The 26135-nt window shown below is 44.9% G+C and overlaps 3 protein-coding genes across 3 annotated transcripts; all 3 read right to left on the reverse strand.

Moving 5' to 3' along the window:
• Positions 1–2888: 2888 nt before the first annotated feature.
• LOC112898866 (polyubiquitin) lies at positions 2889–5370 on the reverse strand. Its single transcript, XM_025967203.1, has 2 exons — positions 5247–5370; positions 2889–4165 (listed from the first exon to the last, which is right to left on the reverse strand). Exon 2 carries the CDS (start codon positions 4163–4165, stop codon positions 3020–3022), a length of 1146 nt encoding a protein of 381 aa, XP_025822988.1. The 5' UTR covers positions 5247–5370; the 3' UTR covers positions 2889–3019.
• An 894-nt stretch (positions 5371–6264) lies between these two features.
• Positions 6265–11109, reverse strand: LOC112888971 (uncharacterized protein C23H3.12c). Its single transcript, XM_025955450.1, has 8 exons — positions 10309–11109; positions 10132–10196; positions 9912–10010; positions 9089–9136; positions 8922–8991; positions 8575–8646; positions 8124–8243; positions 6265–7030 (listed from the first exon to the last, which is right to left on the reverse strand). Exons 1-8 carry the CDS (start codon positions 10507–10509, stop codon positions 6887–6889), a joined length of 819 nt encoding a protein of 272 aa, XP_025811235.1. The 5' UTR covers positions 10510–11109; the 3' UTR covers positions 6265–6886.
• Positions 11110–11236: 127 nt separating this feature from the next.
• Positions 11237–24475, reverse strand: LOC112888904 (DNA-directed RNA polymerase V subunit 1). The gene is made up of 19 exons (XM_025955326.1): positions 24241–24475; positions 23581–23668; positions 23000–23126; positions 22783–22898; positions 22589–22645; positions 21757–21927; positions 21496–21654; positions 21255–21410; positions 19294–21021; positions 19024–19199; positions 18565–18640; positions 18368–18495; positions 17323–17489; positions 15084–15358; positions 14399–14572; positions 14172–14312; positions 12440–14001; positions 12218–12326; positions 11237–12089 (listed from the first exon to the last, which is right to left on the reverse strand). The coding sequence occupies exons 2-19, from the start codon at positions 23662–23664 to the stop codon at positions 11559–11561; spliced, it is 5937 nt and encodes a 1978-aa protein (XP_025811111.1). The 5' UTR covers positions 23665–23668; positions 24241–24475; the 3' UTR covers positions 11237–11558.
• Positions 24476–26135: the final 1660 nt, after the last annotated feature.

Consider the following 26135-nt stretch of genomic DNA (forward strand, 5'->3'; position numbering starts at 1 on the left):
TCGTCTCCAGAAAACAGAGTATATATGAGACCTTGTCTCAAGAAAACAGAGTATAAACAGGGTATCTACGATCTTTGTCTCATTGTCTGCAGAAATCAGAGTATAGATCTTGTATCTGGAAAGCAGAGTATATAATCTCCAACTTGATCAGAGTAATGAAATGGATCTATAAATCTGTGAACACCTACAAATCGAAAATAAGGTTCTGCACATCACAGACCCAATCATGGTAAGCTACAACGAGAGCGTTGTGACCCTCCGGTTACAATCCAACACTTGCAAACATTCAGCCAGAGGTTCGAATTTGGCAGAACACAAAGATGAGTTAACATTCAGTAGGAAACGGTCGCCAGCCAGTACCAGGAGCTGCAGCAAACACCCCCCACAAGCCAAAACGAACTCAAAAGAATTTGATCTCAGAAGCTGTATGATAGAACCGGCATAATCGAAAGCCAGAAAGTGACATCGAGTGCAGAAAGAAACTAGAAAGCTAAGTAGGGTAACGAATACTGTCAGTTGGGGGCCTCGCCTCACCCGCACCTTCGTGCTTTCGTGGTGGCGACTGCGAGGCAGCCTACGAGAGGTCCGGATCTGGCGTCTCACCCTCTCACGTAGAGCGTGGTGTTGCAGCGGCACTTCGGCGATGGGTCCCGCATGGTAGTGGCCTTCTTGGTGCGGTGCGGTCTGCTTTTCTCTACGGTTCTCGCTGACGCGGGTCTCGGCGGGAGGTTTCGGTGGCGGCTTTGAGAGTGAATGCTGGTGGACGCTGCGTTTAGACTTCGATCTTGCTGGTGCTGTCGAGTAGAGTGGTGTTTTCGAGTGGAGTGGTGCGGCCAAGTTGATGTTCCAATCCAACCGGCCGTCTGTTGTTTGTTTTTATTGTTTGCTCAGTTTGGGTTTATTTTTTTTTAATATAATCGGCAGCTCTACTTTCTGGTTAGTTTAAAAAAAAATCAGTTGGAACTTGCAAGCGAGTTGCACAATGCAGTGTTTTAACTAGACTTTCCATGAGCATTACCTGAGAGATTTATGAGAAGGCGTCGAACTCACCCGCGAGATGATTGAGCACCATATTCTCATGGAGTGAACAGGGGAGATGAACAATCCTGCGTGGAAATGGAAGCTGTTCGGACTTCAGAGTTGATGGACCGGAAGCCGCCGCGCAGTGGAGCCTGCCCATGGGAATGCTGCTCCGCACTTCACGGTTGCTTGCCTGGGAGAAGCGCTGAAGGTTTATGCAGCAGAGATCACCCTACCTAACATGACCTCACCACCCGGGGCTCCTCCTTCGCCGCCATTGCCGCCGGGGAAGAGGTGCCGCGGGGCAGAGGAAGGGGCAGGGGAGCGAAAAATGGCTTGGCAGGGGGTTTTCTATGAAATTCCTTCCCACTAGGCACCTCATTCGACGAATATGGACCGTCTAATCCATATCGGACGGTCAAAACCGAACCGACCCTAGACGGTATTTCATCTACCGTCCTCCCCGTCTCGCTGCTCTCCCCGCCCCGCAGCCGCGCCAGTCCACTGGCGCCGGCGACCTCCGAAGGCTCGTTCATGGCAGCCTGCACCCAAGATCTTACGCGAGAGCCTGCGCCGTGGATCCGGAGGAACATGAGCTCTCGACGGATTGAAGCCGCGGCGCGGGTTCCCCGCCTTCTCCTTGGCGTGGAACGCCGAACGCGCTCAACACTCCATGCGAGCTCCGCGCCGTCGGCAACAGCGTCGGTTCAGACACCGTGCGGATGAGTGCAAGATCATCCATCCGCCACGTCCTCTTCGCCTCCTCGATCCGACCTCAACTCCTCCGCTCCGTCCATTCGCATGCTTGCCAGTTCGCCGTCGCCGCTCTACTCGAACAAACGTGAAATTTCTATATAGAATTACAGATCACTGAGGTCAGAGGAATGAACGCGCGCCAAACAATCGCTGTGTTGCTGTGATGTGCCTTCTCGTTTACTCCCTCCGTCCCGGTATATAAGTGATGACGAAGAAACATATTTAATTTTTTCTATCAACACTATTATTACTGCATCAATGTACGCACGTATAGAGAGAGACCGCACCTTATATTATGACTTGAGTAAAAAGTAATTACACACAGAAGAAGAACATGACTACGAGAGCCGGGCTTCGCACCCGCGGATCACTTTGTCCGGGTTCAGGTTGAGACTCGATCACCTCAATTAGAGCAGACACGAGAGTAGTGAGAAACAGCCTGATTCCTGACGGATCAACTGGCTGTCCTTCATCGTCTTTCTTGTATCAGGTCGTGGTTCCATCAGTGTTTGAGAGAAATTCAGACCCGTAACATCATCAGGCCATGCTTTCTTGCACGGCGGGAAGAAAACAGAGCATATATGAACCTGTCTCCAGAAAACAGAGCATATATGAACCTGTCTCCAGAAAACAGAGTGACCTTTGTCTCCAGAAAACAGAGTGCATATGATCTTGTCCCTAGAAAACAAAATATATGATCTCCAACTAGTTCAGACTTCAGAGTAATAACATGAATCTATGAATCTGAGAACCCTTAAAAATAAAAAAATGGGTTCTGCACATTACAGACCCAAACATGGTAAGCTACACCCATAGTGTTCTGACCCTCCGAATACTCCCACCTTGCAAACATTCAGCCAGAGGTTTGAATTTGGCAGAACATAGCGATGAGTTTTGAGTAGGAAACGGTTGCCAGCCAGAAGCTGGAGGTGCAGCAAACACCACCACAAGCCAAAAGTAACTCAAAAGAATTTGATCTCAGGCGCTATAGGATAGAACACGCACAATCAAAAACCAGAATAAATGCATACCAAACCAAGCACAGATTTTAAGTTCAAACATCACTTATTCATGCATATGCAATACTGCTGCACCACAACAACTGTTTCGGGTAAACAGACAAAAACCAGTTCATGAAACCAGATACAATTTCGACACAAACACCACAGTACTTCAAAGACGATGTCCCTTCATGGCAGAGACCAGCAACACAGGAACAGCAGCAGGTCTGATAACCGATGGCTTACTGACCACCGCGGAGACGGAGCACCAGGTGGAGGGTGGACTCCTTCTGGATGTTGTAGTCAGCAAGTGTGCGTCCATCCTCAAGCTGCTTGCCAGCGAAGATAAGCCTCTGCTGGTCCGGGGGGATGCCCTCCTTGTCCTGGATCTTGGCCTTGACATTGTCGATGGTGTCGGAAGACTCCACCTCAAGGGTGATGGTCTTGCCAGTCAAGGTCTTCACGAAGATCTGCATGCCTCCCCTAAGGCGGAGCACCAGGTGGAGGGTGGACTCCTTCTGGATGTTGTAGTCAGCAAGTGTGCGGCCATCCTCGAGCTGCTTGCCGGCAAAGATGAGCCTCTGCTGGTCCGGGGGGATGCCTTCCTTGTCCTGGATCTTGGCCTTGACATTGTCGATGGTGTCGGAGCTCTCAACCTCCAGAGTGATGGTCTTGCCGGTCAAGGTCTTCACGAAGATCTGCATGCCTCCCCTCAGACGGAGCACCAGATGGAGGGTGCTCTCCTTCTGGATGTTGTAGTCGGCAAGTGTGCGGCCATCCTCAAGCTGCTTGCCAGCGAAGATGAGCCTCTGCTGGTCCGGGGGGATGCCCTCCTTGTCCTGGATCTTGGCCTTGACGTTGTCGATGGTGTCGGAAGACTCAACCTCAAGGGTGATGGTCTTGCCAGTCAAGGTCTTCACGAAGATCTGCATGCCTCCCCTCAGACGGAGCACCAGATGGAGGGTGCTCTCCTTCTGGATGTTGTAGTCAGCAAGTGTGCGGCCATCCTCAAGCTGCTTGCCAGCGAAGATGAGCCTCTGCTGGTCCGGGGGGATGCCCTCCTTGTCCTGGATCTTGGCCTTGACATTGTCGATGGTGTCGGAAGACTCAACCTCAAGGGTGATAGTCTTGCCAGTCAAGGTCTTAACGAAGATCTGCATGCCTCCCCTCAGACGGAGCACCAGGTGAAGGGTGCTCTCCTTTTGGATGTTGTAGTCAGCAAGCGTGCGCCCGTCCTCAAGCTGCTTGCCGGCGAAGATGAGCCGCTGCTGGTCAGGAGGGATGCCCTCCTTGTCCTGGATCTTGGCCTTGACGTTGTCAATGGTGTCGGAAGACTCCACCTCGAGGGTGATGGTCTTGCCGGTGAGGGTCTTAACGAAGATCTGCATCTGCAGAAGAATAACCAAACAGCAGGGTAAGTATCTAGCAGTATACTAACAGAAGTCTCAAAACAAATAGCAATAACATGAACATACTAACAGGTCATGCGTGTTCAACAAATGGGTACTATAAAACCAACAAACAGCAGCAGCAAGTTATCATCCAAATATATCAAAACAAGTACAACAGCATGCATGATGATCAGGTACTTCAAAAAAACCATCGAACAGTATGTAGCAGTATTTATCTTGATCTTTATCAGGTACTTCAAATAGCAATAAGCATGCATATCTAGGTAATCACCGGGAGGTGGCATGATGTGGTAAACAACTAAGCATATATCCATCCATAATGTTAATTATGAACACATTTCTGACACAAGCAGATTCAATTTTAATAACAAAAAAGGATAGCTGACAAGATCTTATTCTACTCTGATCCACAGCAAAACAGCAGCATATACCTACAACTACGCACATATTCATCAATTATCTTAATTATGAACACACGTGACACAAGCAGATCCAATTTTAGTAAAATCCAGAAAGATAGTTAAGATCTTATTCTACTCTGATCTACAGCAACAGCTGAATCAGACCAAAAGCACATGCTAACAAAATCGATCGAAAAAATCAGGCGCATAGACCCGAGCTAACACCATGGAACCAGACTATAGATGCACGCTTGGGTAACCCATACAAAAGCGAGCAAAGCATCAAGGTTAACTGCATCATCAGGAACGAAGAAAAGAATGAGCAGGTCTAGCTAACCCTAGGCAAACAACCCGGAAGATCATAAGAACGGTCTCATCTACGAGCAACTACCCGGCAAATCATGAGAACGGTGTCATCTACGAACAGCCTAGGAACACCCCACAATTCCCAGATCAACGACCCAAAATCCCCACAAATCGCACGACCACCGCAGGCAAAGCTGCAGAACCTATCAGATCTACACAAAAAAAATCCCACCTCGCAGCCATCCACGAACAGAAACAACAGGACTACTTCACCGCACGAGTCCTGACCATCGGTCCAATCAATCAAAGCGAGCAAGTATGGACGGGGAGGGTGACGAGGGTCGCCGTACCTTGAAGCGGCGGTTGGGGGGGTGGGGGCGGGGGGGTCGCCGAGGCTCGCGAGAAGAGCAACGATTTGGATCTCCGACTGCGAACAACACGAGACGAGAGCAGAGGTTGGGGGAAGAGGCGAGGAGGGGGCGGCTTTTTATGGCGACGCGACGGGGGAAGGAACGAGGAGAGGTGGAGGAGGGATCCCGTGCCGTGACGGTTCCGTGCCGTGTGCGAGGAGCGCACGGCAATTTCCGGAAGCCGCCAGCGCAAGGCGAGTCCGATGTGAACGGACTGGCGGTTCGCCGGTTGGTGGCCGTTAGACTTGTCGACGCCGTTAACGCGCTCCTCCTCCACCAGCACACGTCGCCGACATGCATGGCCCGCCACCTGATTTTTCTCTACCCGAGGAGAACCAGGGAGCCACCGCCACTCGAGTACTTGGACCATTTTTCTAATGGGTGGATTCATTTTTATGCTTTCAAGAACACAAATTCAACGAGGCTTGTGCTGGTTTTGCGTTCATCTCGCTGAAGGTGACACGGTCGATTTTGCTACGTGGGTTCTACGTGGCAACTTTGGGTTGTAATCAGACTTTGCTAAAAAAGAAAAAAAGAGTACTATCTGTTGCTCTGCTCGCATGCATATTCGGTTCAGCTGCTATGCATGCCCCGCTGTCGTGCAGAGCAGTTGCTTCACATTTTGTTTCTTATTTTGGAGCGCAAATTTCACCGTCCCCATCGAACACAATCTGCGTAAAAGATAGCCAAAGATGGCTATTGTTTCTAAGATTACTGCTCCATCTTGTTGGCTATTGTAGATGTACAACATGTGCCCATCGAGCACATTTCACACAATCTGCGCAAATTTTACCGTCCCCATCGAGCAGTTCAAGGAGATGGCTATTGTTGGCTCCATCTTGAACTGCTCCAATCTCGTCAGCAATCATCACACTTAAAAAGTTAAAAATCAGTGTATATCAAACACACAAACATAATGATGCCCTTAGATGTCAATTTTATGATAGAGAAGATGCCATTGAGTGTTGACTGCCATCTTTCCAAACATCGAGATAGCAATCAGAAGGGTAACACAACAACACAAGTGCACCAGTCCAGATATAAAGCTAAGTCTTATTACTTACACAGAAAGCACCTCATAAAAGATGAAACTTTCTAATTACTTCGAAATGAGAAGATTCTGCATTGGATCCCAGTTTATGATTCAGATGCACACAAAGATTCGGAACCATAAACAAAATGCAAACCACGTACGATATTCGAATGGCCGATCTCAACCCTACTCTTGGCTTCCTTGTTCACAGTTAGTAGGCAGGTGCTGAAGTGGAAGAGCTAGGCAGCTAGCAAAATGTCAATTGCTATGTACATGGTGTGTTCAACATAACAAACCACCCTGGGTTCCAACAGTCTGGTGAGTCCTCTTTGTTTCTAAGATTACTGCACTAGTAGTCGACTGATTTGAAGCATAATTAAAAATGAAACTGAAGCTGTTACAAAAAATTTCCTCATTGGATGACCAATTGTTAGTGGTCCCGTGCAACTCCTGTACCCTTAAGCTTGGTTGTGCTAGAAGAATTTTACAGTACAAACATCAGTGGGCAATGGAAAAAAAAAACTTCAGAGCAAGGATATGAATTTGGTTAAGGCAGATCCCTGTACTTGACAACATCAATCTTGTCCAAATCATACTCCTTGCAGATCCTTGAAATGGTATCACAGTCCAAACCTTCATCCAAGTTTCTCCTTTCAAGGAACCCATCGAGCCTTTTGGATGGCCGCAACTTCTGTTCAATGAATACCAAAAAGCATTAGATACAGATGCAGAAAATAGCAGTAACTGAAATCTAACAAACTTATTTGAATAATTTTAAGATCATCTAACAGAACCACATCCAACAACTCTTTGTCCCACCTCTCTTAGAGAACATGTATCAAAGAGATATATGCACCAAGTATGACTAGATTATCTTATAGTTATTAAAGACAGAACTAAAAAGGTTTGTTTATCCTTGATTGTGGTTTCATTTTATAAAGAATTGAGAACTGATGCAGCCACATGTCATCTTAGCTTGATAATAGAGAGGGCAAATTTAGAGTACTTTGGTTAATATATTCCTAAAAAAGAATAGTTTGGATAATAGCAAAACAAGTACAGGTAAGAATGCTACACCAAATTCTAATCAAGCTATACGAAACTCATGAAAAGAAGCATAAAACTTAACAACAACAAAGCCTTTAGCACCAAGCAAAAATTGGTAGGCGGTAAAGTAAAATCTTTGCGAGAGAGAAATCTTAGGGTCTGTTGCGGTAAAAGAAGTGCCATGTTTAGCTTCCAGTAGCAAAATTGTGACATTATGCAGCAGAAAAGTTTAGGTTTCCCATGATGGATTCATATGAAACTATTAAATTCATTAGAAAGAAAACATTTAAGAGGCATTGAACACAACTAAAAAGGTGGTTCACTGGGAACATTTGCATAAGCACACACTCAATACAGCCAGATCAATCAAGCAGTCTAAGGCTACCATGGCAGCTTTTGACAACTGCTTCACTGAAAATTTATCCTAGGGCCATCCAACATGGTTACAAACTTACAATAGGTTAAGTGATTGGACCTCAGTTTACTAGTATTCTTGAGGTATCTGATCAATATGGTTAGTATGCTCCATTTGTAATGCAAGCTTTGACTCCATTCAGGAAACACTACAAATATTGAGACGTGCAAGGTATTACTGGAGCAGAAACCACTTAAGTTCAATGTTACAAAAGACAATCAAATTTGGGGTTGTAGTTGTCATTAGATCGCCTCAGTGAAAAACTGATCCAAGAATATAACAATCTGAAGGTCTTGATCATTTCAGAGTTAGGGCAACTTACCCAAGGAGAATACCGGGCATTTACGTTAGGGTTACCATCCTTTACTGAACCAATCTCCTTCTCAAGAATTTCCCATTGATCTGAGCAGTCCGAAACTAGCAACTGGAGCCTCTCACTTCCCTATACCAAAATAAAAATCAGGCAAACCTAAAAAATAAAAATAATTAAATAAAACTCAATTGTGTTATCATCACGACGTTTAACTAACATAATAAAGTGGTATGCTGAAAAAATTGCAGCCAATGTTGCCCAATTTTCTACCCTAGAGGCACTAGTCGCTACCAACAAGATTTGTAGGGGATCTTTATTTTTGCAACTGGGAGAGGGTATAAACTCACCATACACAAATACAAATTTACAGAAATTTGAATGATTGAAAGAGTAATGAATACCACGACACTGACACCAATCAGCAAAAATCTCTTAAGACTAAGTGGATGACTTCACAAACCTGTAGAGCTCTCCAATGAGAATAAGCACGAAATAATACCCAAAAGAATGGTATGTTTGGTAAAGGTAGTACCTACAATTGAATAAATCAAGTATCAGACAGTTGCACCATGTCCTAGCCAATAGAGTTAATACCAGTTGTACAAATATGTAAATTTGCAAGGGGCACCGTATAATTAACATTATAATTTTTTTAAAGTAACGTGCCATAATGCAGAACACAATAAAAGTAAAACAAATCTAAACTAATAATATATGCAGAGAACATTTTGAATCATTCAACTGACAGCACTGTTATGAATTGGTAGTTGACACCACCACCCCCAAAACAAGTAACTGCAAACCTACCATGAAAACACTAGTAACTGGAAGCAAACAAACTGAGCCATAAAGAAATTTCTTGTGAACTGACGCACCCCTGGTCATCAGAAACAATCCCAAGCAAAGGGTCAGAAAATATAAAAAATTAGACTAGACAATGCGCTAGTGTGTGTTGAAGGGCATCAAGCATTCACCTAACAGCAATATGCCGCAGCCGTCGACGCACAAGACGAGAATTTATGCTGCAGTAAGAATTTGTGATTTAGAATTTTAGAGGCATAAGTACAAATGAAGGCGTGTATGCTAAAAATTGCTGGCCAGCTGTGCTGAAACCTGGCAGTTAGAAGACTTTAACAAGTGATGCATGGCAATACTAGTTCCAAAGTGATTCTTAATTTTCAAACAATTCACCAGAGAAACACAGAAGCTAGGACAGTTCAATTTTCAATTTGCAAATACTTACAGATAGCTAATCTATCTATCTAACATATGTAAGAATATATCCATAGAATGGAAAGAATTGTAAATTAAAGTTGCAAGAATTAAACTCTAAAACCAAGAAAATTAAAGGACACTTAAGACCTGTTTATCAGGCACATCCTACAAGATGCCAAAACCAATATAAGTATGCTAAATTTTCAGTTGCAGCTTTGTATGCAGTTGTGAACATGTAACATATCATATGAAGCTATGTGCTTTGCTACTAAAATGTGTGTTTTTTTTTTGTTTTCCTGCTCAATGTACTTTGCTAGTTTTTTTCATTGGGGACAATGTATGTGTGCTACTGTTATATTGTACGGTAATTGCACTATCAACTGATACTATGTAATGAAATCCACAAAACCTGGGGAAGATTTTAGTACAGGGCACATTAATTCGACATGTAAACTCACAAGCGCCAGCACCTTCCTACCATTTGGACACCAGAAAACAAAATAAAACGAGAAACATATACACTCACCTTATGCATCAGACAAGGCAAACAGAAATGCAGGTGATTATCAACATAGCTCTCACCTCGCCGGATGCACGATCTCTAGCGCGCCTACATCCTTGGTCACGGACTTCAGCAGCACCTCCGACGGCCGCACCCGCGAGAGCAGCTTCACCCCGAAGCTGCACCAGAACAGAACACAGGATAAAGGCGCGTAAGCCCGACAGCTAAGCATCATTTCGGCATTTCCGAATCCACGGAGCCCCCAACCCAGGCCAAGCCTGAAGCCCCCGTGCAACTGACCTGTGGATCCGGCTCTTCATGGATCCCTCCGGCGCGCTCCCGAACCCGATCCACGCCCGGTTCATCTGCGCATCGGAGCCGATCCATCAGAAAACCCCGCCCAAAACCCAAATGCAGGCCTACGGGAACAACCGGCACGGGCGTGCGGAGGGCGCGCGTGGGGGTGGGGCCGGGCACCTTGTCCGCGACGAAGTCGACGACGGACTCGGCCTTCTCCGGCGCCGTGCGGCCCGCGGACGTGATGCCGCGCCAGAGGTCCCTCAGCGTCGGCGGTGGGGGCGAGAGGGCGCCATCGCCGGCGGGCGCCGCGGCGGCGCGCGGGAGGGCGAAGCACCAGGCGCGGCCCTTGACGGGGAAGACGACGACGCGGGCCTGCATCGCGCGGCGCGGCGCGGCGAGGTGGGAGGTCGGCGCGGGAGGCGAGGCGGCGGCGTGGGGTGCGGTGTGGTGGCGACTGACGAGGCGGAGGCGGAGGCGGAGCGCACTGACTCAGGCGGTGCTGGGGACGGGGAGTCAGTGAGCCGAGGAGAAACGGCTTCGTTTGGCCCAAACCGGGCCCGATGGGCCGCCGAGCAAAAAGAGCGTGTTTGAGCCGTTGGATGAGGAGAGGAGGGCGAGATGATTTTTTTCCTTTTATTTTCTGAAACTGGGCAAGATTTTTTCCCTTTTTTTGAGTGGGCAAGATTGAATTTTAGTGAAACGAGGAAACAAAGTTTTGCAACGTTTGTACGCAAACAGGGGCATGCACTCTCCATACGTACCATCGGGGGCATGTACGGACGCCACGTGGCGACCGTGCAAGTCTTATGACAAATAGGCTATGGTCTATGGAAGAAAAGTGGCTGCAGGCTGCAGCTTGGGAAACACATTACTTGGATCCAGACATCCACTCAGACTCGCATAAGAAAAGTGCTCTTTTGAAGATCCACCTGAGGAAAACCGAGCGGAAACAGCATCAGGCATGATTCTTGGGCTTCCTGGGTTCGCATCAACTCAAGTCACAGCCCAGAAACCATCACAAGATTTACCAGCAACAGCAAAGCATCGACATCAGCCACAGATACCAGCGCGCGGCCCCGGGGGGAGGGGGGGGGGGGGGACAAACTAGACAAGGATACGGCAGACGGGGTAACATTCACCAGAATTTACAGTTTCGTCAGGACGAGGCACGGGTCGGGAAACGCAGCCGGCTAAGGTCTAAATGTTTGCTGCTGCCGCCTCTCCAGACGAGGTCAGGGGAAGTAGACAACGACGACTAGTAAGGGAACGCTCAGAGCCAGAGGGCAGGTGTACCGTTTACATGCCACGGCTTCACACGGCCTAAGAAATCAGTCATTCAGATCAGGCCCCGTCGAATCTGGGTCCGGAGTCACTTGCGGAGCCGCAGCTGGGGATTCCAGGGTGAAATCAGGACCCTTGCCTAGAATTCAACAATCATCGGTCGAGTCTGGCTCCGGAACCTCTTGCGGTGCCGCAACTGGAGAAGCCGGAGTCAAGTCAGGTTGCTTCTCCAGGGTCCCTGCGTCACCGGTTGAATCTAACTCGGGGACCCCCTGTGGTGCCGCAACTGGAGAAGCCGGAGTCAGGTCAGGCTGCTTCTCCAGGATCCCTGCATCGCCGCTTGAATCTGGATTGGGAGTCTCTTCTGGAGCTGCTACTGGTGAACCCACAGTCTCCTGTGGAACCTCCGCTGGAGGGGCAGGAGTCCCTTGCTCAGTCTCAGCTGCAGTAGATGGTGGAGCCTCAGCCGGAACACCTGGTGTTGCCCCTCCATCAGATGGTGGTGCTTGCCTGCGACGCGGCCTCAAATACTTCATGCAGAATGTATCGGCATCCTCCTTGTAGTTCTTCCTCACGAAGTTCTCCAGGCACTTGAAGTAGGAGAAATCTGAACGGGATCCATCCGTCGAGACCACAAAGAAGCATCGGGTATCCTGGAAAGTTTGGTGCTTGTCGACCTGTCAAGTGCCACGAGGCAATTACCAACCATAGTTCCAAAATTAGACTTTGGTGTTTCTGTTATGGCATATCAGATAGAAGATAACATAGTAAATGCAGAACCCAAAAGTAACATGAGAAACCATACCATTATATAGTCGATTGCACCAGACACCTTTGATTGCTTTTCAGGGTGGTTCTCAAGAACTTTCTCCTGTATGAACTTTTCATCTTCAGGCTGAAGTCTAACACCGTCGCTGAAAAAATTAAGACAGATAAAATTAAATTTTACATTGTTTAAAAGAAACTTAAAACTTGACTGTATACTATGATGCACATAAAATGATCCAGTAATTTTGAGTTATTTTACCTTGCTTCACGGGATATCCTTCTGACACGCATCAAAATGGGTTCAACTTCTTTTAGAATGTTTTTCTCCTCAGTTGTTAGTTCGAACCGTTGTCTTGGTGGAGGTGGGCCCCTCTCGTCTGGTCTCCTTGGGGGCCTCCCAGAATTGTTTCTTTGGCCACTCCAATTACCAGATTTGCCACCCCATCCATCTGATTTCCAGCCTTTGCTGTTACCAGAATCTGATTGCTTCGCATCTGCATTACCCGCTGGTGTTGCAGCCAGATTACCCCAGGAGTCCTCTGCAGCAGAAGTCTGGACCTTTTCTGCTCCATTTTCCCAGGAATCATTCAGTGTGTTGTTATTCTGGATTGCCACATTACCCCATGAATCTTGCTGTGAATTGGTATCCGTTAGAGCTATTTTGTCCCAGGAACCCTCCTGCATGTTATTATTGTCAGCTGCACTCTTACCCCAGGAATCCTGTAGTGCATCAGTTTTCCCCCATGCCCTTTCATTTGATTTCCCCGTACTCCATGGGTCCGATTCTTTCGGGGCTTCTGAATGTTCATAAGTCCCCATATTATCTCTGTTGCCCCAACTGGATCCTCCATCAGACTTGGTATTTGATCTTCCAACTCCCTTGCCAGCATCCCAAGCATTGTTTGATGGTGGCATAGCCATGTTATCCCAGGAATCATCATCAGCATTTGCCCTATTCCGTTTGTAAGTGCTGACCCGCTCCACCCATTGACTGTCACCACCATGTAACTTCTTTTTTTCCCTGGCGTTGCCCCACGAGTCCTGATCTACAATCAACATCTGCTCATTCCAACTGCTGGGCTGCTCCTCATGGCCACCATCAGACTTCTTTTTGTCCCACATATTGCTTGACGGTGGTGTTGTCTTCTTACGCCAAGAGTCTTGGTCCACATCCATCTCCTGTTCCTTGCAAGAGCATTTTTGCTTCTCCCAGGCACTATCACCTCCATCTCCTTTCTGTTTGTCCCACACATTTTCTGATGCTGATGCTGGCATGTTGCCCCATGGATCATGATCCTCAGGAGTGCTGGACTTCTTCTCCCAGTTATTATCACCTGCACTTGATTCCACTCTAGCACCCTTATCAGCCCAAGTACCAATTGCAGCTTGTTCTACATTTGTCTGCTTCTCAGTGCCCCAACCTCCCCAATCGGTGGAATTGTTCTCCACCACTGCATGCACATCCCAGCATGAATTATCTTGGTCAAGTGGTTTGGTAGCTGCTGCAGCTCCATTACTCCAACCTCCCCAGTCACCAGAATCATTACCAGCACTTGCATTTTGTTCCCAAGTCGAGTTCATTGTTGCACCATTTTCCCATGAGCTGCCCTTCTGAATATCATGCTCTTCAAAATTATCCTCAAAGGTGGGCTTACCAAGGATCCCATCCGGTTCAGGCGATAAGCATACATCATCTACTGCATTTTCTGCTACAAGGTAGTCGACATCATCCAAGAATGCGTATCCTGCCTTTTCTTGGTCGGTCCTGACCAAGGCTAAGAAATCATAGAGCCCATCACCATACTCTTTGTTAGTTTTCAGCTGCAACAAAGAAATCAAAACATCTTAGTGAAATTTCCATATGCTTAGCCCATATAACCCAGCAGAGGAGATTTCTAGTGACATCTAAAACATTTTGGCCCTGATTAGATATGGGCTCAACCTTCACTACTGATATAAGCTGTAAGTTCTGGTCGTGAAGAGTAGCATACCTGATTTTCGTTCCAAAGAATCTCAAATGATGAACCAGTACCAATTGCGGCATGCTTGCCCCATGAGCACGATGAAACCACACATCCCAACGAATCAGAATCACATTTTTCCGCAGCCTTCTCAAAGCATTTCATAGGGGTCTACAAAAAGAAATATGTCTGTGAGAACACACAAATGTATGATTTATTTTATTGAATATGGAAAGATATTTCAAGTACAAACTTACAAACAAAGTGGACACCGTGAAAGGCACTTGAACTTTTAGTGAACGGAAGGTTGCCTTATAGCCACCAGTATTAAACCCATACAAATTTCCAGTGCATGTCATGCTGTTTGCCACAAGTATCAAATGGTCCTTGAGAACTCCTTTAGAAACCATTTTTACAGTAGTTGAAAGCCGCTGCACAAATAAGCAAGCATTCTTAACATCGTTGTGAATGATGCAAAACTGATAAGAAAAGAGTTCTCACTGTAATAAGAGATTATACAACACTTGGGCCAACTGGATGCAAATTGCAACATAAAGTACCAGGTCACCAGACGCCTCAGAATATCTAATATATGTGCTATTTATGATCAACTACAATAGCTAAACATTGATCTTAAAACAAGGCAAGATCTACCAACAAATTATGCTTGCCCGATTGGCCACATGAAATAGTACTAGTAGATTCCTCAGAAAAAATGCTTACACGATATTTATACATTTTCCTGATGTACCACAAATACTGACAAATTTGCATTCTAGACTTCTAGTGATGATGAACTTAGGGAAACCACAAAAAATGATCACAGATGGGGAGAAGAGATAGTCCTACCCAGTGTTTAGAATGCTGTTCACCGCACAGTGAACCCTAACTGAATCAACTCTGCAGTTTTTACTATCAAACACAGGAAATTAGGTCACAAACCTGTACAACTTGATCAAAGGCACATGAGATGCCAAGAAGTTCTCTCACTTGCTGAATACCATAAGGAATAGACCTTCTTGTGTCAATGAGATTAAGGACAGGTATGCAGGCATCCATTGTTGTTCTCCAGGCATCACCATTGTGTACAGCTTCATCTTTTTCTACAATGATTTCTAATGCTGGCTCGCCCTTTGGTGTCTTCCGTGTGTTCTTTACCCAAGAGGTCGCATCCGATTCAACCCAGATGATTTTAGCTGCTTGAATACGAGGGTCACCTGCAGAGCAAATGAGCAGTCACCCATCATTAGCAAGAGACTAATCATCACTTAATACCCCCCCAAAAAAAAAACCACTATGAACTTAAAATATATTATGTGCAACATCCATTTATTACTATATTAGTACCGATCTTCAAGAACAAGGGAGATGTTCAAAGTTGTACTAACTACCGGGGGATTAAGTTGATGAGCCATACGATGAAGCTTTGGGAGAGGGTTATCGAGCATCGCCTAAGAAGATTGACAAGGGTGACCCAAAACCAGTTTGGGTTCATACCTGGGAGGTCGACCATGGAGGCGATTTTCTTAGTACGACAGTTGATGGAGAGATATAGAGAGGAGAAGAAGGACTTACACATGGTCTTTATTGATCTAGAGAAGGCGTATGACAAAGTACCGAGAGACGTCATGTGGTGGGCCTTGGAAAAACACAACGTCCCAACTAAGTATATTACCCTCATCAAGGATATGTACAAGGATGCGATGACTTGTGTTCGAACATGTGATGGCGATACCAGTGACTTTCCAATTAAAATAGGACTACACCAGGGGTCAGCATTAAGCCCTTATCTATTTGCTTTGGTGATGGATGAGGTCACAAGGGACATACAGGGTGATATCCCTTGGTGTATGCTCTTTGCTGATGATGTGGTGCTAGTTGACGAGAGTAGGGCAGGGGTTAATATGAAGTTAGAGCTGTGGAGACACACGTTAGAGTCGAGGGGGTTCAGACTGATTAGGACCAAGACCGAGTATATGATGTGCGACTTTAGCCCGACTAGACATGAGGATGGGGACGTTAGCCTCGAAGGTCAAGTGGTGGCCAAGAAGGATATTTTCCGGTATCTAGGATCAATGCTTCAGAAAGATGGAGACATTGATGAAGATGTTAGACATAGAATTTCAGCTGGTTGGTTGAAGTGGCGGCAGGCTTCGGGCGTCCTCTGTGACAAGAAGGTGCCACAGAGGCTAAAAGCTAAGTTCTATAGGACGGCGATTCGCCCGGCGATGTTATACGGTGCCGAATGTTGGCCTACAAAAAGGCGACATGTCCAGCAACTGAGTGTAGCAGAGATGCGTATGCTGCGTTGGTTCTGCGGGCATACAAGAAGGGATAGAGTCCGGAACGAAGAGATTCGAGATAGGGTCGGGGTGGCACCTATCGAGGAGAAGTTGATTCAACATCGGTTGAGATGAGATGGTTTGGACATGTACAACGGAGGCCTCCCGAGGCGCCGGTGCGTAGTGGAGTTTTAAAGCGGGGCGATAATGTTAAGAGAGGTAGAGGTAGACCTAGACTAACTTGGGACGAGACGGTTAAGAGAGACCTTAAGGAGTGGAATATCGCTAAGGAATTAGCTATGGATAGGAGCGCTTGGAGATTAGCAATTAACGTATCTGAACCGTGACCTTTGTTACTTTTTATTTAACTCCTAACTCTTCCTTTGGCTTGTGCCCTTTTTGTGTTTCTTATTCTTGTTTTCTGTGGGTTTCATCTCTAGCCTACCCCAACTTGCTTGGGACAAAAGGCTAAGTTGTTGTTGTTGTTATCCATTTATTACTATAATTATACCTAGATGGTAGTAAGATTGACTCTCATCCATTTATTACTACAATTGCTCTTTGATCAAAGATGTTTTTTGCCAGAGGATACAAAGCCAAAGTTCATATTCTATGAATGTTCCAGCGTTATTAGAAATAAACAACCTCGATCCATTGGAAATGATGAGTTCAATCAAGATAATAATCATACCATTCCCCCACAGGTATCAAGTAAACAACCTCCATATCCTATATATGTAATATGTGCCGGTATTGTGAAATAAAAATTAGGCTCAAAGCTTTCATTTCAATAAGATATGAACAAGAACAATGCACTTTTATTTCAACAGGGTTAAGGGTGATTTGAAGATATTCAGTAATTTTCTAGGAAGAAGCCTAGTTTATATAACTCACTGTACCTTTTATAATTGTATCCAAAAGCACTGAACACACAGAGTCAGCTATCACATTTACTGCTCTCTCAACAGATTCAGATAATATGGTGTTGTCATCAGAGAAAGAGAACTGCACACATGGAATCATATGTAGGTATCCATCAACTGGATTCTGTCCGAATGAACAATCACTGCAAAGGATTCAATTGAAACCCTTAAGATTAACTCTAATTAATATAAGAAATAAAAGATCATGTCACAATTAAGAGCAACAAGTCATTAAAAGCTCTAGAGAGAAAGACCGTGCCTCAGCTCTAAGGAGTATCAACTCTCTGCTACAAACAAGACCAAACCCTGTCAACTGAAGGTACTAGGAAGCAAATAAAGATTAGGTACAATGCAACTAACGAAAGATGGTTTGTTTCAACTTTAAGTATAACTTAAGTTGTTTAAGCATGCTCTTGTATGATTGTTATAGAACAGATGAGCTCACACCCGACTAACAAAAGGCAGATTCAGAAAATATCTAATTTTCATGCTTCTAACGCTGAGCTGTTATAGTATCACTTCCCCTTCTTTTTTGTTAATTATAGGATCATGAATTCAATAGAGTTTTAACCTTTTTGCAAAAAGAAATGAGATAGCTCCATTTCCAACGCGGACTGAAATTAAATTACTTCTCATGTGCTGCAGGAGTATATCTTTCTGATTATATCTTATATGTCCATTTTACAACCTGCACAATTTCTCCACTTTACACAATCTAATTCAGAGGATCTGCATGTGGAATGTAGTAAAAAGTTAGTAGGATGTCACCCCTCATCAAGATCACCTCCCTCTCAGTTTCATAGTCTATGACAGACACCATAATGGGTTTCATGTGTTAAAAGGTTCACCCAGAAGAGGATTGTGCAAACAAGTTGGTAACACTAAGGCATCACCAATATCCCATAGCCAGTACTAATAATCTAACAGAAGGCAATCTAAACAAATCCTGGATGTCATATTTTGGGTTGTACAGGTGAAAGCTCGCAGGATTATAGTAGGAAAGAATGGAGAAGAAAAATACCACGTAGCGAAAGTGATCTTTCTGAGAAGGTGGCAAAGATGTCCTTTCTTCTTTCCATATCTCCTAGAAACTTCTTCGCATTTTTGGAGAATGTCTTGAGTATTAATGTTTATCCTTTCTAACTGTGCCTGCAAGAGAGACATACACATATTTTTCAATAACAGTTTGTGTGAGAAAAGCCAGAATACATCATATACCTTGTCTAGGTGAATATGGCCTACAAGACTTGGGGCAGCTTCAGATGTTCCATCTAAATTTATTTGCTTCTGATGCCTGAAAATGCCAACAGCATACTTTTGGTGTTCAGCCCTACTGACTCAAAAAAACACAAAAGGATGCACCAAATGCGAAAGCATCCTATATCTATTCCCACTTTAAGAATGGTCATACCATTCATTTAACTACTTTGATTAGACCAGATAAGGAACCAGCCTATTAAGTTTTCTCATAACAATCTTTTGTAGGCCTGCTTGACCCAGTTGCAGTTGCATAGTAAACAGTCAAATGCTAAGTTGACATGTTAATTTGCATAGCATTGCACAAACTGATGGGGAAATCAGGGGATTAAGGAATCTGGACATTACTGCTTATTTGAAAATGGGAAATAAACATCCAACTCCAAGTGACTTTGACAGCTTTATTTTATGGATACTTACTCAATGCAGATATCAGTAGTGCAATCTGCTATTGTGACTCTCCTAAGACAACTTTGTACTGTAAGAGCAGCACGTTCCTTGCAAAACTTCTTGGAACAAGAGCAGTCGTTCAAAAACAGGATAACTTTCCGATCTTTCATATCATTATTGTAGCCAGTTTTAGCCTGAAGTGTCTCCTGTTATGGGTAAGATAATACAATAAACTTGTTAAGCAGCAGCAACTACAAGATCCATCAGTTAAAATGCGAAGAATGTTTATAACATTACAACCTTCATTGACTCCCACGAAGCATTGTTACTCTGAGACGAATCCAAGACAGCCTTGTACGCAGGGTTCGAGATAGCTGTGGCGGCTAAGACACCCACAGGTTCACCAGGAGGTAAGGCACTAGGAAAATCTGTCTCATCATCTTCCTTGTACTTAAGCTGTATGATTGAATTGCTGCAGGTGTTCCTCACAGTTCCATCATAGCATATAACTACATCCCGCAAGATGGCCATTAAATTCTTGAACAGAGTTCCAGGTTCTGTCAACCCTCTTGAGGAGCGGACCATAGCTTCTCTTGTGGATATAGCATGTACAAGCTCCTCATAAGGATTGAGACCATGAAAATAGGAACTTTGCACAAGACCATAAGCCTCTGGAGGATGCTCTTCTCCAATGTCTGAGTGTTTATTCACAAAATTTGAGAAGCAATCCTCTACCAGGCGGCTTGAATATAGCTTTCCTTCACGATAAAGTTGCAATCCAACAAAACCCAGTTGTTGAACTACTTTTGACATCGCAGAGTCCTTTTTAGGATCAATCAGCAACCCCAAATCAGAGCACTTAGCGACAAAATCCGAAATTTGCTGTTTGATACTCTTCAGATTGTTTTCCACCCGCATCTCCACAAACTGACTTTTAGAGAACCTTGATTGCTCAAGGATGAGGGACTGTTTCCGAATATGTCTCTGTACTTCTTCATAGATAGCCTTGGGAACGTTGAAATCTTTCAAGCTCACACTAAAGCCATCAAGAAGTAAAAATTCCATCAATAATGGCTGCAATACATTCAGAAATTGAAGAACCTCTCCTGGGCCCTTCTGAGAAAGAAGGGAGGACATCAAATCACTGAACGAGTCATGAACACAATCCTTTTCAAGATCCAGCTTTATAACGGTACTGTCCCTGATTAAGTGTGTTTTTCCTTGGCAGGTCAACTTAGCAGGTAATGCACCTTGCACTATTTGTGTGATTGTCCAAGCTGGAATCGACTTGATTACAGCAGGGGGCGGAAGTGAAAATGGTATAAACATTGCTAGCTGATTTGCTAATTCCTTGCTTAACATGGTTCTGGAAGACATAAGTTTCATAGCTACCAGACTGTCATTACCTAGCTGGAGATTAACCGTGCCACTGTGTGAACTAATCAATTGTTTTTCCACACTAAAAAGCTCCAGGGCTTCAGCTTTTGCAGCAAGTGACTGTGGATAATATATGTGTACACAATCACCATCAAAGTCGGCTGAAAAGGGACCACATATGAGAGGATTGATTTTGACTGTATGGTCATCATGTACATATGCATAAAAGGCCTGGAGAGAGTGCTTGTGAGTACTGGGTGGTCTATTAAGAAAAACAACATCCCCATCAACTATCCTCCTCCTGATCGTTTGACCAACTTTGAGTGTGGTATGCCCTTTCGATCCTACAGTGATGGCATAGTTTGCTTGACCATCTCTGTAGGTCAAACAAAGTCCTTTGTCAACCACCTCTTGCAGCCTGTTGATGTTGATGTCAGTTACTTGTTCCTCAAAAGTAATCCTTTTTGCCACTTCAGATGGAAGCCCTATGACATCCACGCCAATGTACGGGTCTCCAGTAAGAACACTGCGTGATGAAAAACCTGACCCTTTGCTGATAAATAATGTCCTCATTTTTTCCAGCCACTGTTTTGTCGACAATGCAGCTGAATCGGTGCCAACAGCAAATCGCTTTGTATTATCTTGGGGACCCTTCAAAACAAGATATGGAATTTATCATTGAGAATAAAGAAACACAATACTGTTAGAAATTAAAAGGTAGATCAGAAATAAATGCAGGTGGCACTAAAATTGATCAACACAAGAAGGTACTGCAGAGCTGCAGGATTTTGTGTAGTTCTAGTGGTTCAACAGATTTAGACTTTGTTTGCCATAAACCATGTAAACAAGATTTAAATCATCTACGTCTAGATCCTGTCACATACCCTTGTAGTGCCCCTTAGATGGATGTATTTGCCAATAGCAAGTTGTAGATCACACGATTCTTCTTCATGTGACTTGAAGTTTGGGGAACCAGATCTTGATCTTTTTATCTGCTCTATCTTTTGAAGCACCTTCTTCAACAAAGCTATTGAAATATCCTGATACGAAATGGATAGGACATCAGACAACTAAATCAGTAGGTAAAATAACGAGTTTACTAGGTAAGTTGACTAGAAGACTCACATAGGACATGATGCTCTGCCCATCAGTAAACTCTGGAATATAGAGACAGTTTGGAGGTACTGGTAGGTATTTCATCACATACCCAGACTGAACCGTGTATCCCCGTGCAGCTAGCTTTCTCCTAGTATCATCTGGAACCTTCTTCAATATATTCAGAGCCTAACAAAAAGCAAAGGAGTGAATCAGTGTGTTGTTCAAACAACCTGGGTTTCACCAGAGCTACCAAACAAGTCTTGAAAACAAACTGTATGGGAATATCACCTCTTCTGGAAGCAATGGCCTCTCGTGCGAGCTTCCGCCATAATGATGTCCATATTTATCAAGGAAGTTCCATGAGCGTTCGGTCATATGTTTCCTTGGGGGCGCTCTCAACTCTAACCGAATTGCACCATCTGTTGTCCTGATTTCTTTCAAAGACAGTGCTGGAACATCCTATAAGGAACAAGTTCTGATATACTCAGTAAACATGAGTGAACTCATCCAGACTGCACATGTAGAGTCAGCAATCGCATATTGGCACCAGACTAGCAGCAAGCAAGGTTGTAAATTAGAAGACATCCACTAATCAACAAGGACATATGACTATACTTCACTGCTAGTGCTATGTTTGTCAGCTATATTGAAGTTAGTTACTCAGGAAATATTGTCAGATTAACCACACTTCCTTCCAATGTGACATGACATCTACTGAACAAAAAATCATTCCAGTTAGTATATCCAGTTATGTTTTCTTTCTCAAAAAGTAAAAACATCCAAATCAACAGCTCCATTGCAAAACAACCCACCATGCACTTATTAACTAGAATTCGAGAACAAGAAGAAAGAACTTAAGAACATGAAGCAGATGTGCAAATGAGAACACTGGGTCAGCACAAATATGTCAATTGCACAAGCTACGATGTCTCCAGCATCAATAAACACCAAATGGACTGTATTATTCAGATCACAGAACTAGGTAGTTGAATTTGAAACATTGATATACTTGGTTTCAGCTTAGGCATTTATTTCCACATCCCTACATATAGCAGTAACCAGTCCAACAATTTCTATTTACTTCAAGGCAAAAGAAAAAGAGGATGATTTCGGCGTGTACCCGGCAATAGAAGCATGATGTTGCTAAACCATTTTCCTTTCCCTTGCTTTGCTTAACCTGCAAGGGTGAAACGGCTCACATAAAAAGTAAGCCAAAGTGAAGCATCAAAGTATAACAGATAGGTCCCAAACAAATCAGGGTGACAGGTATTAGGAAATCACAAGTAAAGTTGCATTGTTTTGGTCTACAAGTACCTTCCCTTTCTTTATTCGAAGGCATTTCAAACATATCAAGCTCAATAGTTGCCTCAGTTCACTGACATGAGAAGGATGGTATATGGGTACAGGTAGCTCGATGTACCCAAAATGCCCTATATAATCAGAGAAACTTATTTGTTAAACAAGAAAAATGGTAGTCTCACTATCTAGAGCACAGTGTGTTAAGGATAACGGATGAAAACCCATTGCGCACCTTCGCATTTGTCATTTTCCGAGGCGCCACAAGCTTCGCATTTTCCAGCTTCAAGGGGCAACCCAAGGAATGGATTTGCAAGCTGGCTAGGATGGGTGACTGGGCAGTCATTTATCGAGTACGTGCACTGCAGAAACAAAAAAATTAGCATCTGAGTCCTATTTGAAAAAAAGAAAATATAATGGAAAAAATAAATCTGGGAATGTTGCAGAATAGATCTCTGCATGACTGTCTATCAAACAACAAATGTGCATAAAAGGAAGGAAGGTTACAAATACATTGTGATGGGAAGGTAAATGCAACTTTGATTAATTTTGTCAGTGAGATGTGCACTCACAAATTGGTCAGTAACTAATCCGCATTAGGGTATTCCTCTATTATCCTACCTCCAAATATGAAGACACCTATCTGTCTCTGTCTCTGTCTCTGTCTCTGTCTCTGTCTCTGTCTCTGTCTCTGTCTCTGTCTCTCTACTAGAAAGACATTTACCATGGAAAGGCCAAACTAACAGTGTTTCTAATCTTTCGTACATCTTGGTACGCTAGAATTGCTGATAAAAGCACCAGAGAAGGAGAACTTACAATTTCTTCTTCCGTGGAGAGGCTAAGTTTAATGCTTTTTATAGCACCTTCAGCGACCAGTATTGCCGACTGATCCTCCTCCATCTCTCTGAAACCAGTAAGCGCACAAAAGGTGCCACGTGCACTGTTAGCTAAACAGAGAAAAAAAGAAAGCGAGAACACCAACAAACTAAAAGGGGACATTTGTCCATGCTGCACCAAACGAAATACAAATCCACACGAATCCAGAAAAGCAGGGGAGATCAAACGAGACAGAGATAAATGAGGCAGGATCTCTGAGCGCAATCGCATGAAAAAACCGCACGAAACTCGGCACCCCACGGCCAGAACAGCCGCAGCAAACTCGTACAAACCGTGGCGAGAATGATGCATCCCAACAAAACTCACACGAAAACACCAAAGCAGAGTGATCAGATCTCCCGGCACCGTTCTCATGCCTCGGAGCCCTCCACCAACCCAAAAAAAACATTTTTCCAACGAAACCCATGAAACCTCTGAAAAAAGGGGGGGCAAAAACCCACAGTACAGTAGCGCGCCCCAAAACCCCCATTCCCAGGGGCACCGCCCACGCGATCCCCGATCGCCGGACCCCGAACCCATCCCGCATTGCGCAGTTACGACCGCGGCTCCCCCCGGTGGTCAATCACACCCCGCACTCACCAGGACGCGCCGGCGCCGCCCGCCCCCCGTCGCCGGCGTCCACCTCTCCTTCCCCGTCGACGCGGCCGCGCTAAAACCCTAGCCGCCCGCGCGGGGGAGTAGGGCGGAGGAGAGGGGTTTTGCCTCGCTCCGGAGAGGCCGAGGCGGCGACGGTCCCTGTGCGTCCGCGAGAGAGAGAGGGAGTGTGGTGTGGGGGAGGGAGGCGGAGGAGGAGCGAGGAGGTGGACGGGTCAGCCGAGGCGCACCGTGCTCGCGCACAAAAGGAGAGGCGCGGTGTGCCTGCGAGCAGGTGAAGGGTGGTAACTGGTGCGCGGCGGGTGCGTGGGACGCCGCGCGTGCCACTGACCGGTTGGGCATCCGTGGGATGGACCCACATGTCCGTTGCTAGGGTGCCCCGGGCGCGGCGTGGGTGACGGCAGCCGATTGGCCCCGCAGCTCGCCGTTTGGGAGCCGACGCCGTGACCGGCTGACTGGGCCGTATTATTTTTTTGCATTTTAGCCCTTTTCCGTAAATTTCTTACATTTAGACCACTGGCAGATGGATTGGACCCTCAGCACAGCACCAAAGGTCACGACGCTATTGTATAATAGCACGGAGCCATAACCTTTGATGCATTGCGTTTCCACATGGATCGTCAACGTGGCGTGGGCCGCCAGCACGGCGCCAAAGCTTACGGCGCCGTGGTATTAAAGATCGACGCCGCAGCCTTTAGCGGGCCACGGCGCTAACTGGCTTAGCGGGCCACGGCGCTAACTGGCACTTCGTTGTGACGTGGGGTATAACCCCCGCGCCCGCTGGCCCTTCCCTCCACCTCTCTATTCTCCTCCTCGAGACAGAGGCCCCCCACCGCACCTCTCCTCCTAATTCAGCCAAATCTGGCCAAATCGAAGCGGGAAAGCTTCAGATCCGCGTTAAGCAAGATGAACTCCCTCCTCTTTCTCATTTTTATCCTGCAAAATTGATTATACCGTTCATATTTTATGAAATCCTACATTGGGGCTAAATGCTACGAATTTGAAATTAGTTAGGATTTTATTGGAATTTATTGTGTGCATGCTATTAATAGTGATTGTAGATGTTGTATCTTTAGTTTTCGTTGGTAGTTTTTAGGATTATTGAAAGAAAAATGCATATGCTTGTGGCATGGAGTTTGTTTTTATTAGGTGCTGCGCTTTGTACTTGTGTTCAACTTTTAGCTACAACTAGTGGAGATGTACGTACCACGGGCACGTGCTTAAAGTCAAATTGTTTAAAAATAACTACTGCTTAAAAATCTCATCATTTGTTGCGTGATGGAATAACCAATTATATTTGCTATCTAAAGTCTAAAAGGGAAGCAACATTTAGTATCTATATAAGATAACCCTTGATTAAATATAGAAGCATATTGTTTTCACGTGGATATTTATGAAATTAGTTAGTCAACAGGGACGTGGTGAGCCTACATGAGTTTGTTACCAACGAGAGTCTACATAAATTTATTTGGAGCGGCTTCTCTCTTAGCCTCTTTCCGATGGTAACTTCCTCACCTATTTGCATTCAACTCTGCTTTTTTATCAGCTGGCAGGCTTGCGTACTTCTCCTTTGCCCTTTGCTGCTTAGCTTCGCTTTGATCAATGGAATCACCTACAATTGTAAAAGAACCATAAATAGATCATTTGTTTATTAATCACAACCATAAAGCACGAAACTTATAATAACAATTTATTAAAAGAATACATGAGAAAAAATTACCATCGTCAATATCATGGATAACAGGCTCCTCATGTAATTGTCGCTTACGACAATTCAACGTGTTTGTGATATCTTCAAATGGTCTACGGTCATCTATTGCTAGGAAATATTCATGTAATTGTCGCTTACGATAATTCAACATGTTTGTGATATTTTCAAA

Source organism: Panicum hallii, chromosome 1 (assembly GCF_002211085.1).
Source record: "Panicum hallii strain FIL2 chromosome 1, PHallii_v3.1, whole genome shotgun sequence".
In the NCBI taxonomy this organism is placed as follows: Eukaryota; Viridiplantae; Streptophyta; class Magnoliopsida; order Poales; family Poaceae; genus Panicum; species Panicum hallii.

Coding starts and splice junctions, on each gene's coding strand:
- LOC112898866 (XM_025967203.1), bottom strand. CDS start 4,165: ATGCAGATCTTCGTTAAGACCCTCACCGGCAAGACCATCACCCTCGAG.
- LOC112888971 (XM_025955450.1), bottom strand. CDS start 10,509: ATGCAGGCCCGCGTCGTCGTCTTCCCCGTCAAGGGCCGCGCCTGGTGC. Junction 10,197..10,308: donor TCGACTTCGTCGCGGACAAG/GTGCCCGGCCCC, acceptor TCCGATGCGCAG/ATGAACCGGGCGTGGATCGG. Junction 8,244..8,574: donor CTCATTGGAGAGCTCTACAG/GTTTGTGAAGTC, acceptor ATTTTGGTATAG/GGAAGTGAGAGGCTCCAGTT.
- LOC112888904 (XM_025955326.1), bottom strand. CDS start 23,664: ATGGAGGAGGATCAGTCGGCAATACTGGTCGCTGAAGGTGCTATAAAA. Junction 22,646..22,782: donor TTCGAATAAAGAAAGGGAAG/GTACTTGTAGAC, acceptor TCACCCTTGCAG/GTTAAGCAAAGCAAGGGAAA. Junction 12,327..12,439: donor AGGATATCCCGTGAAGCAAG/GTAAAATAACTC, acceptor TAATTTTTTCAG/CGACGGTGTTAGACTTCAGC.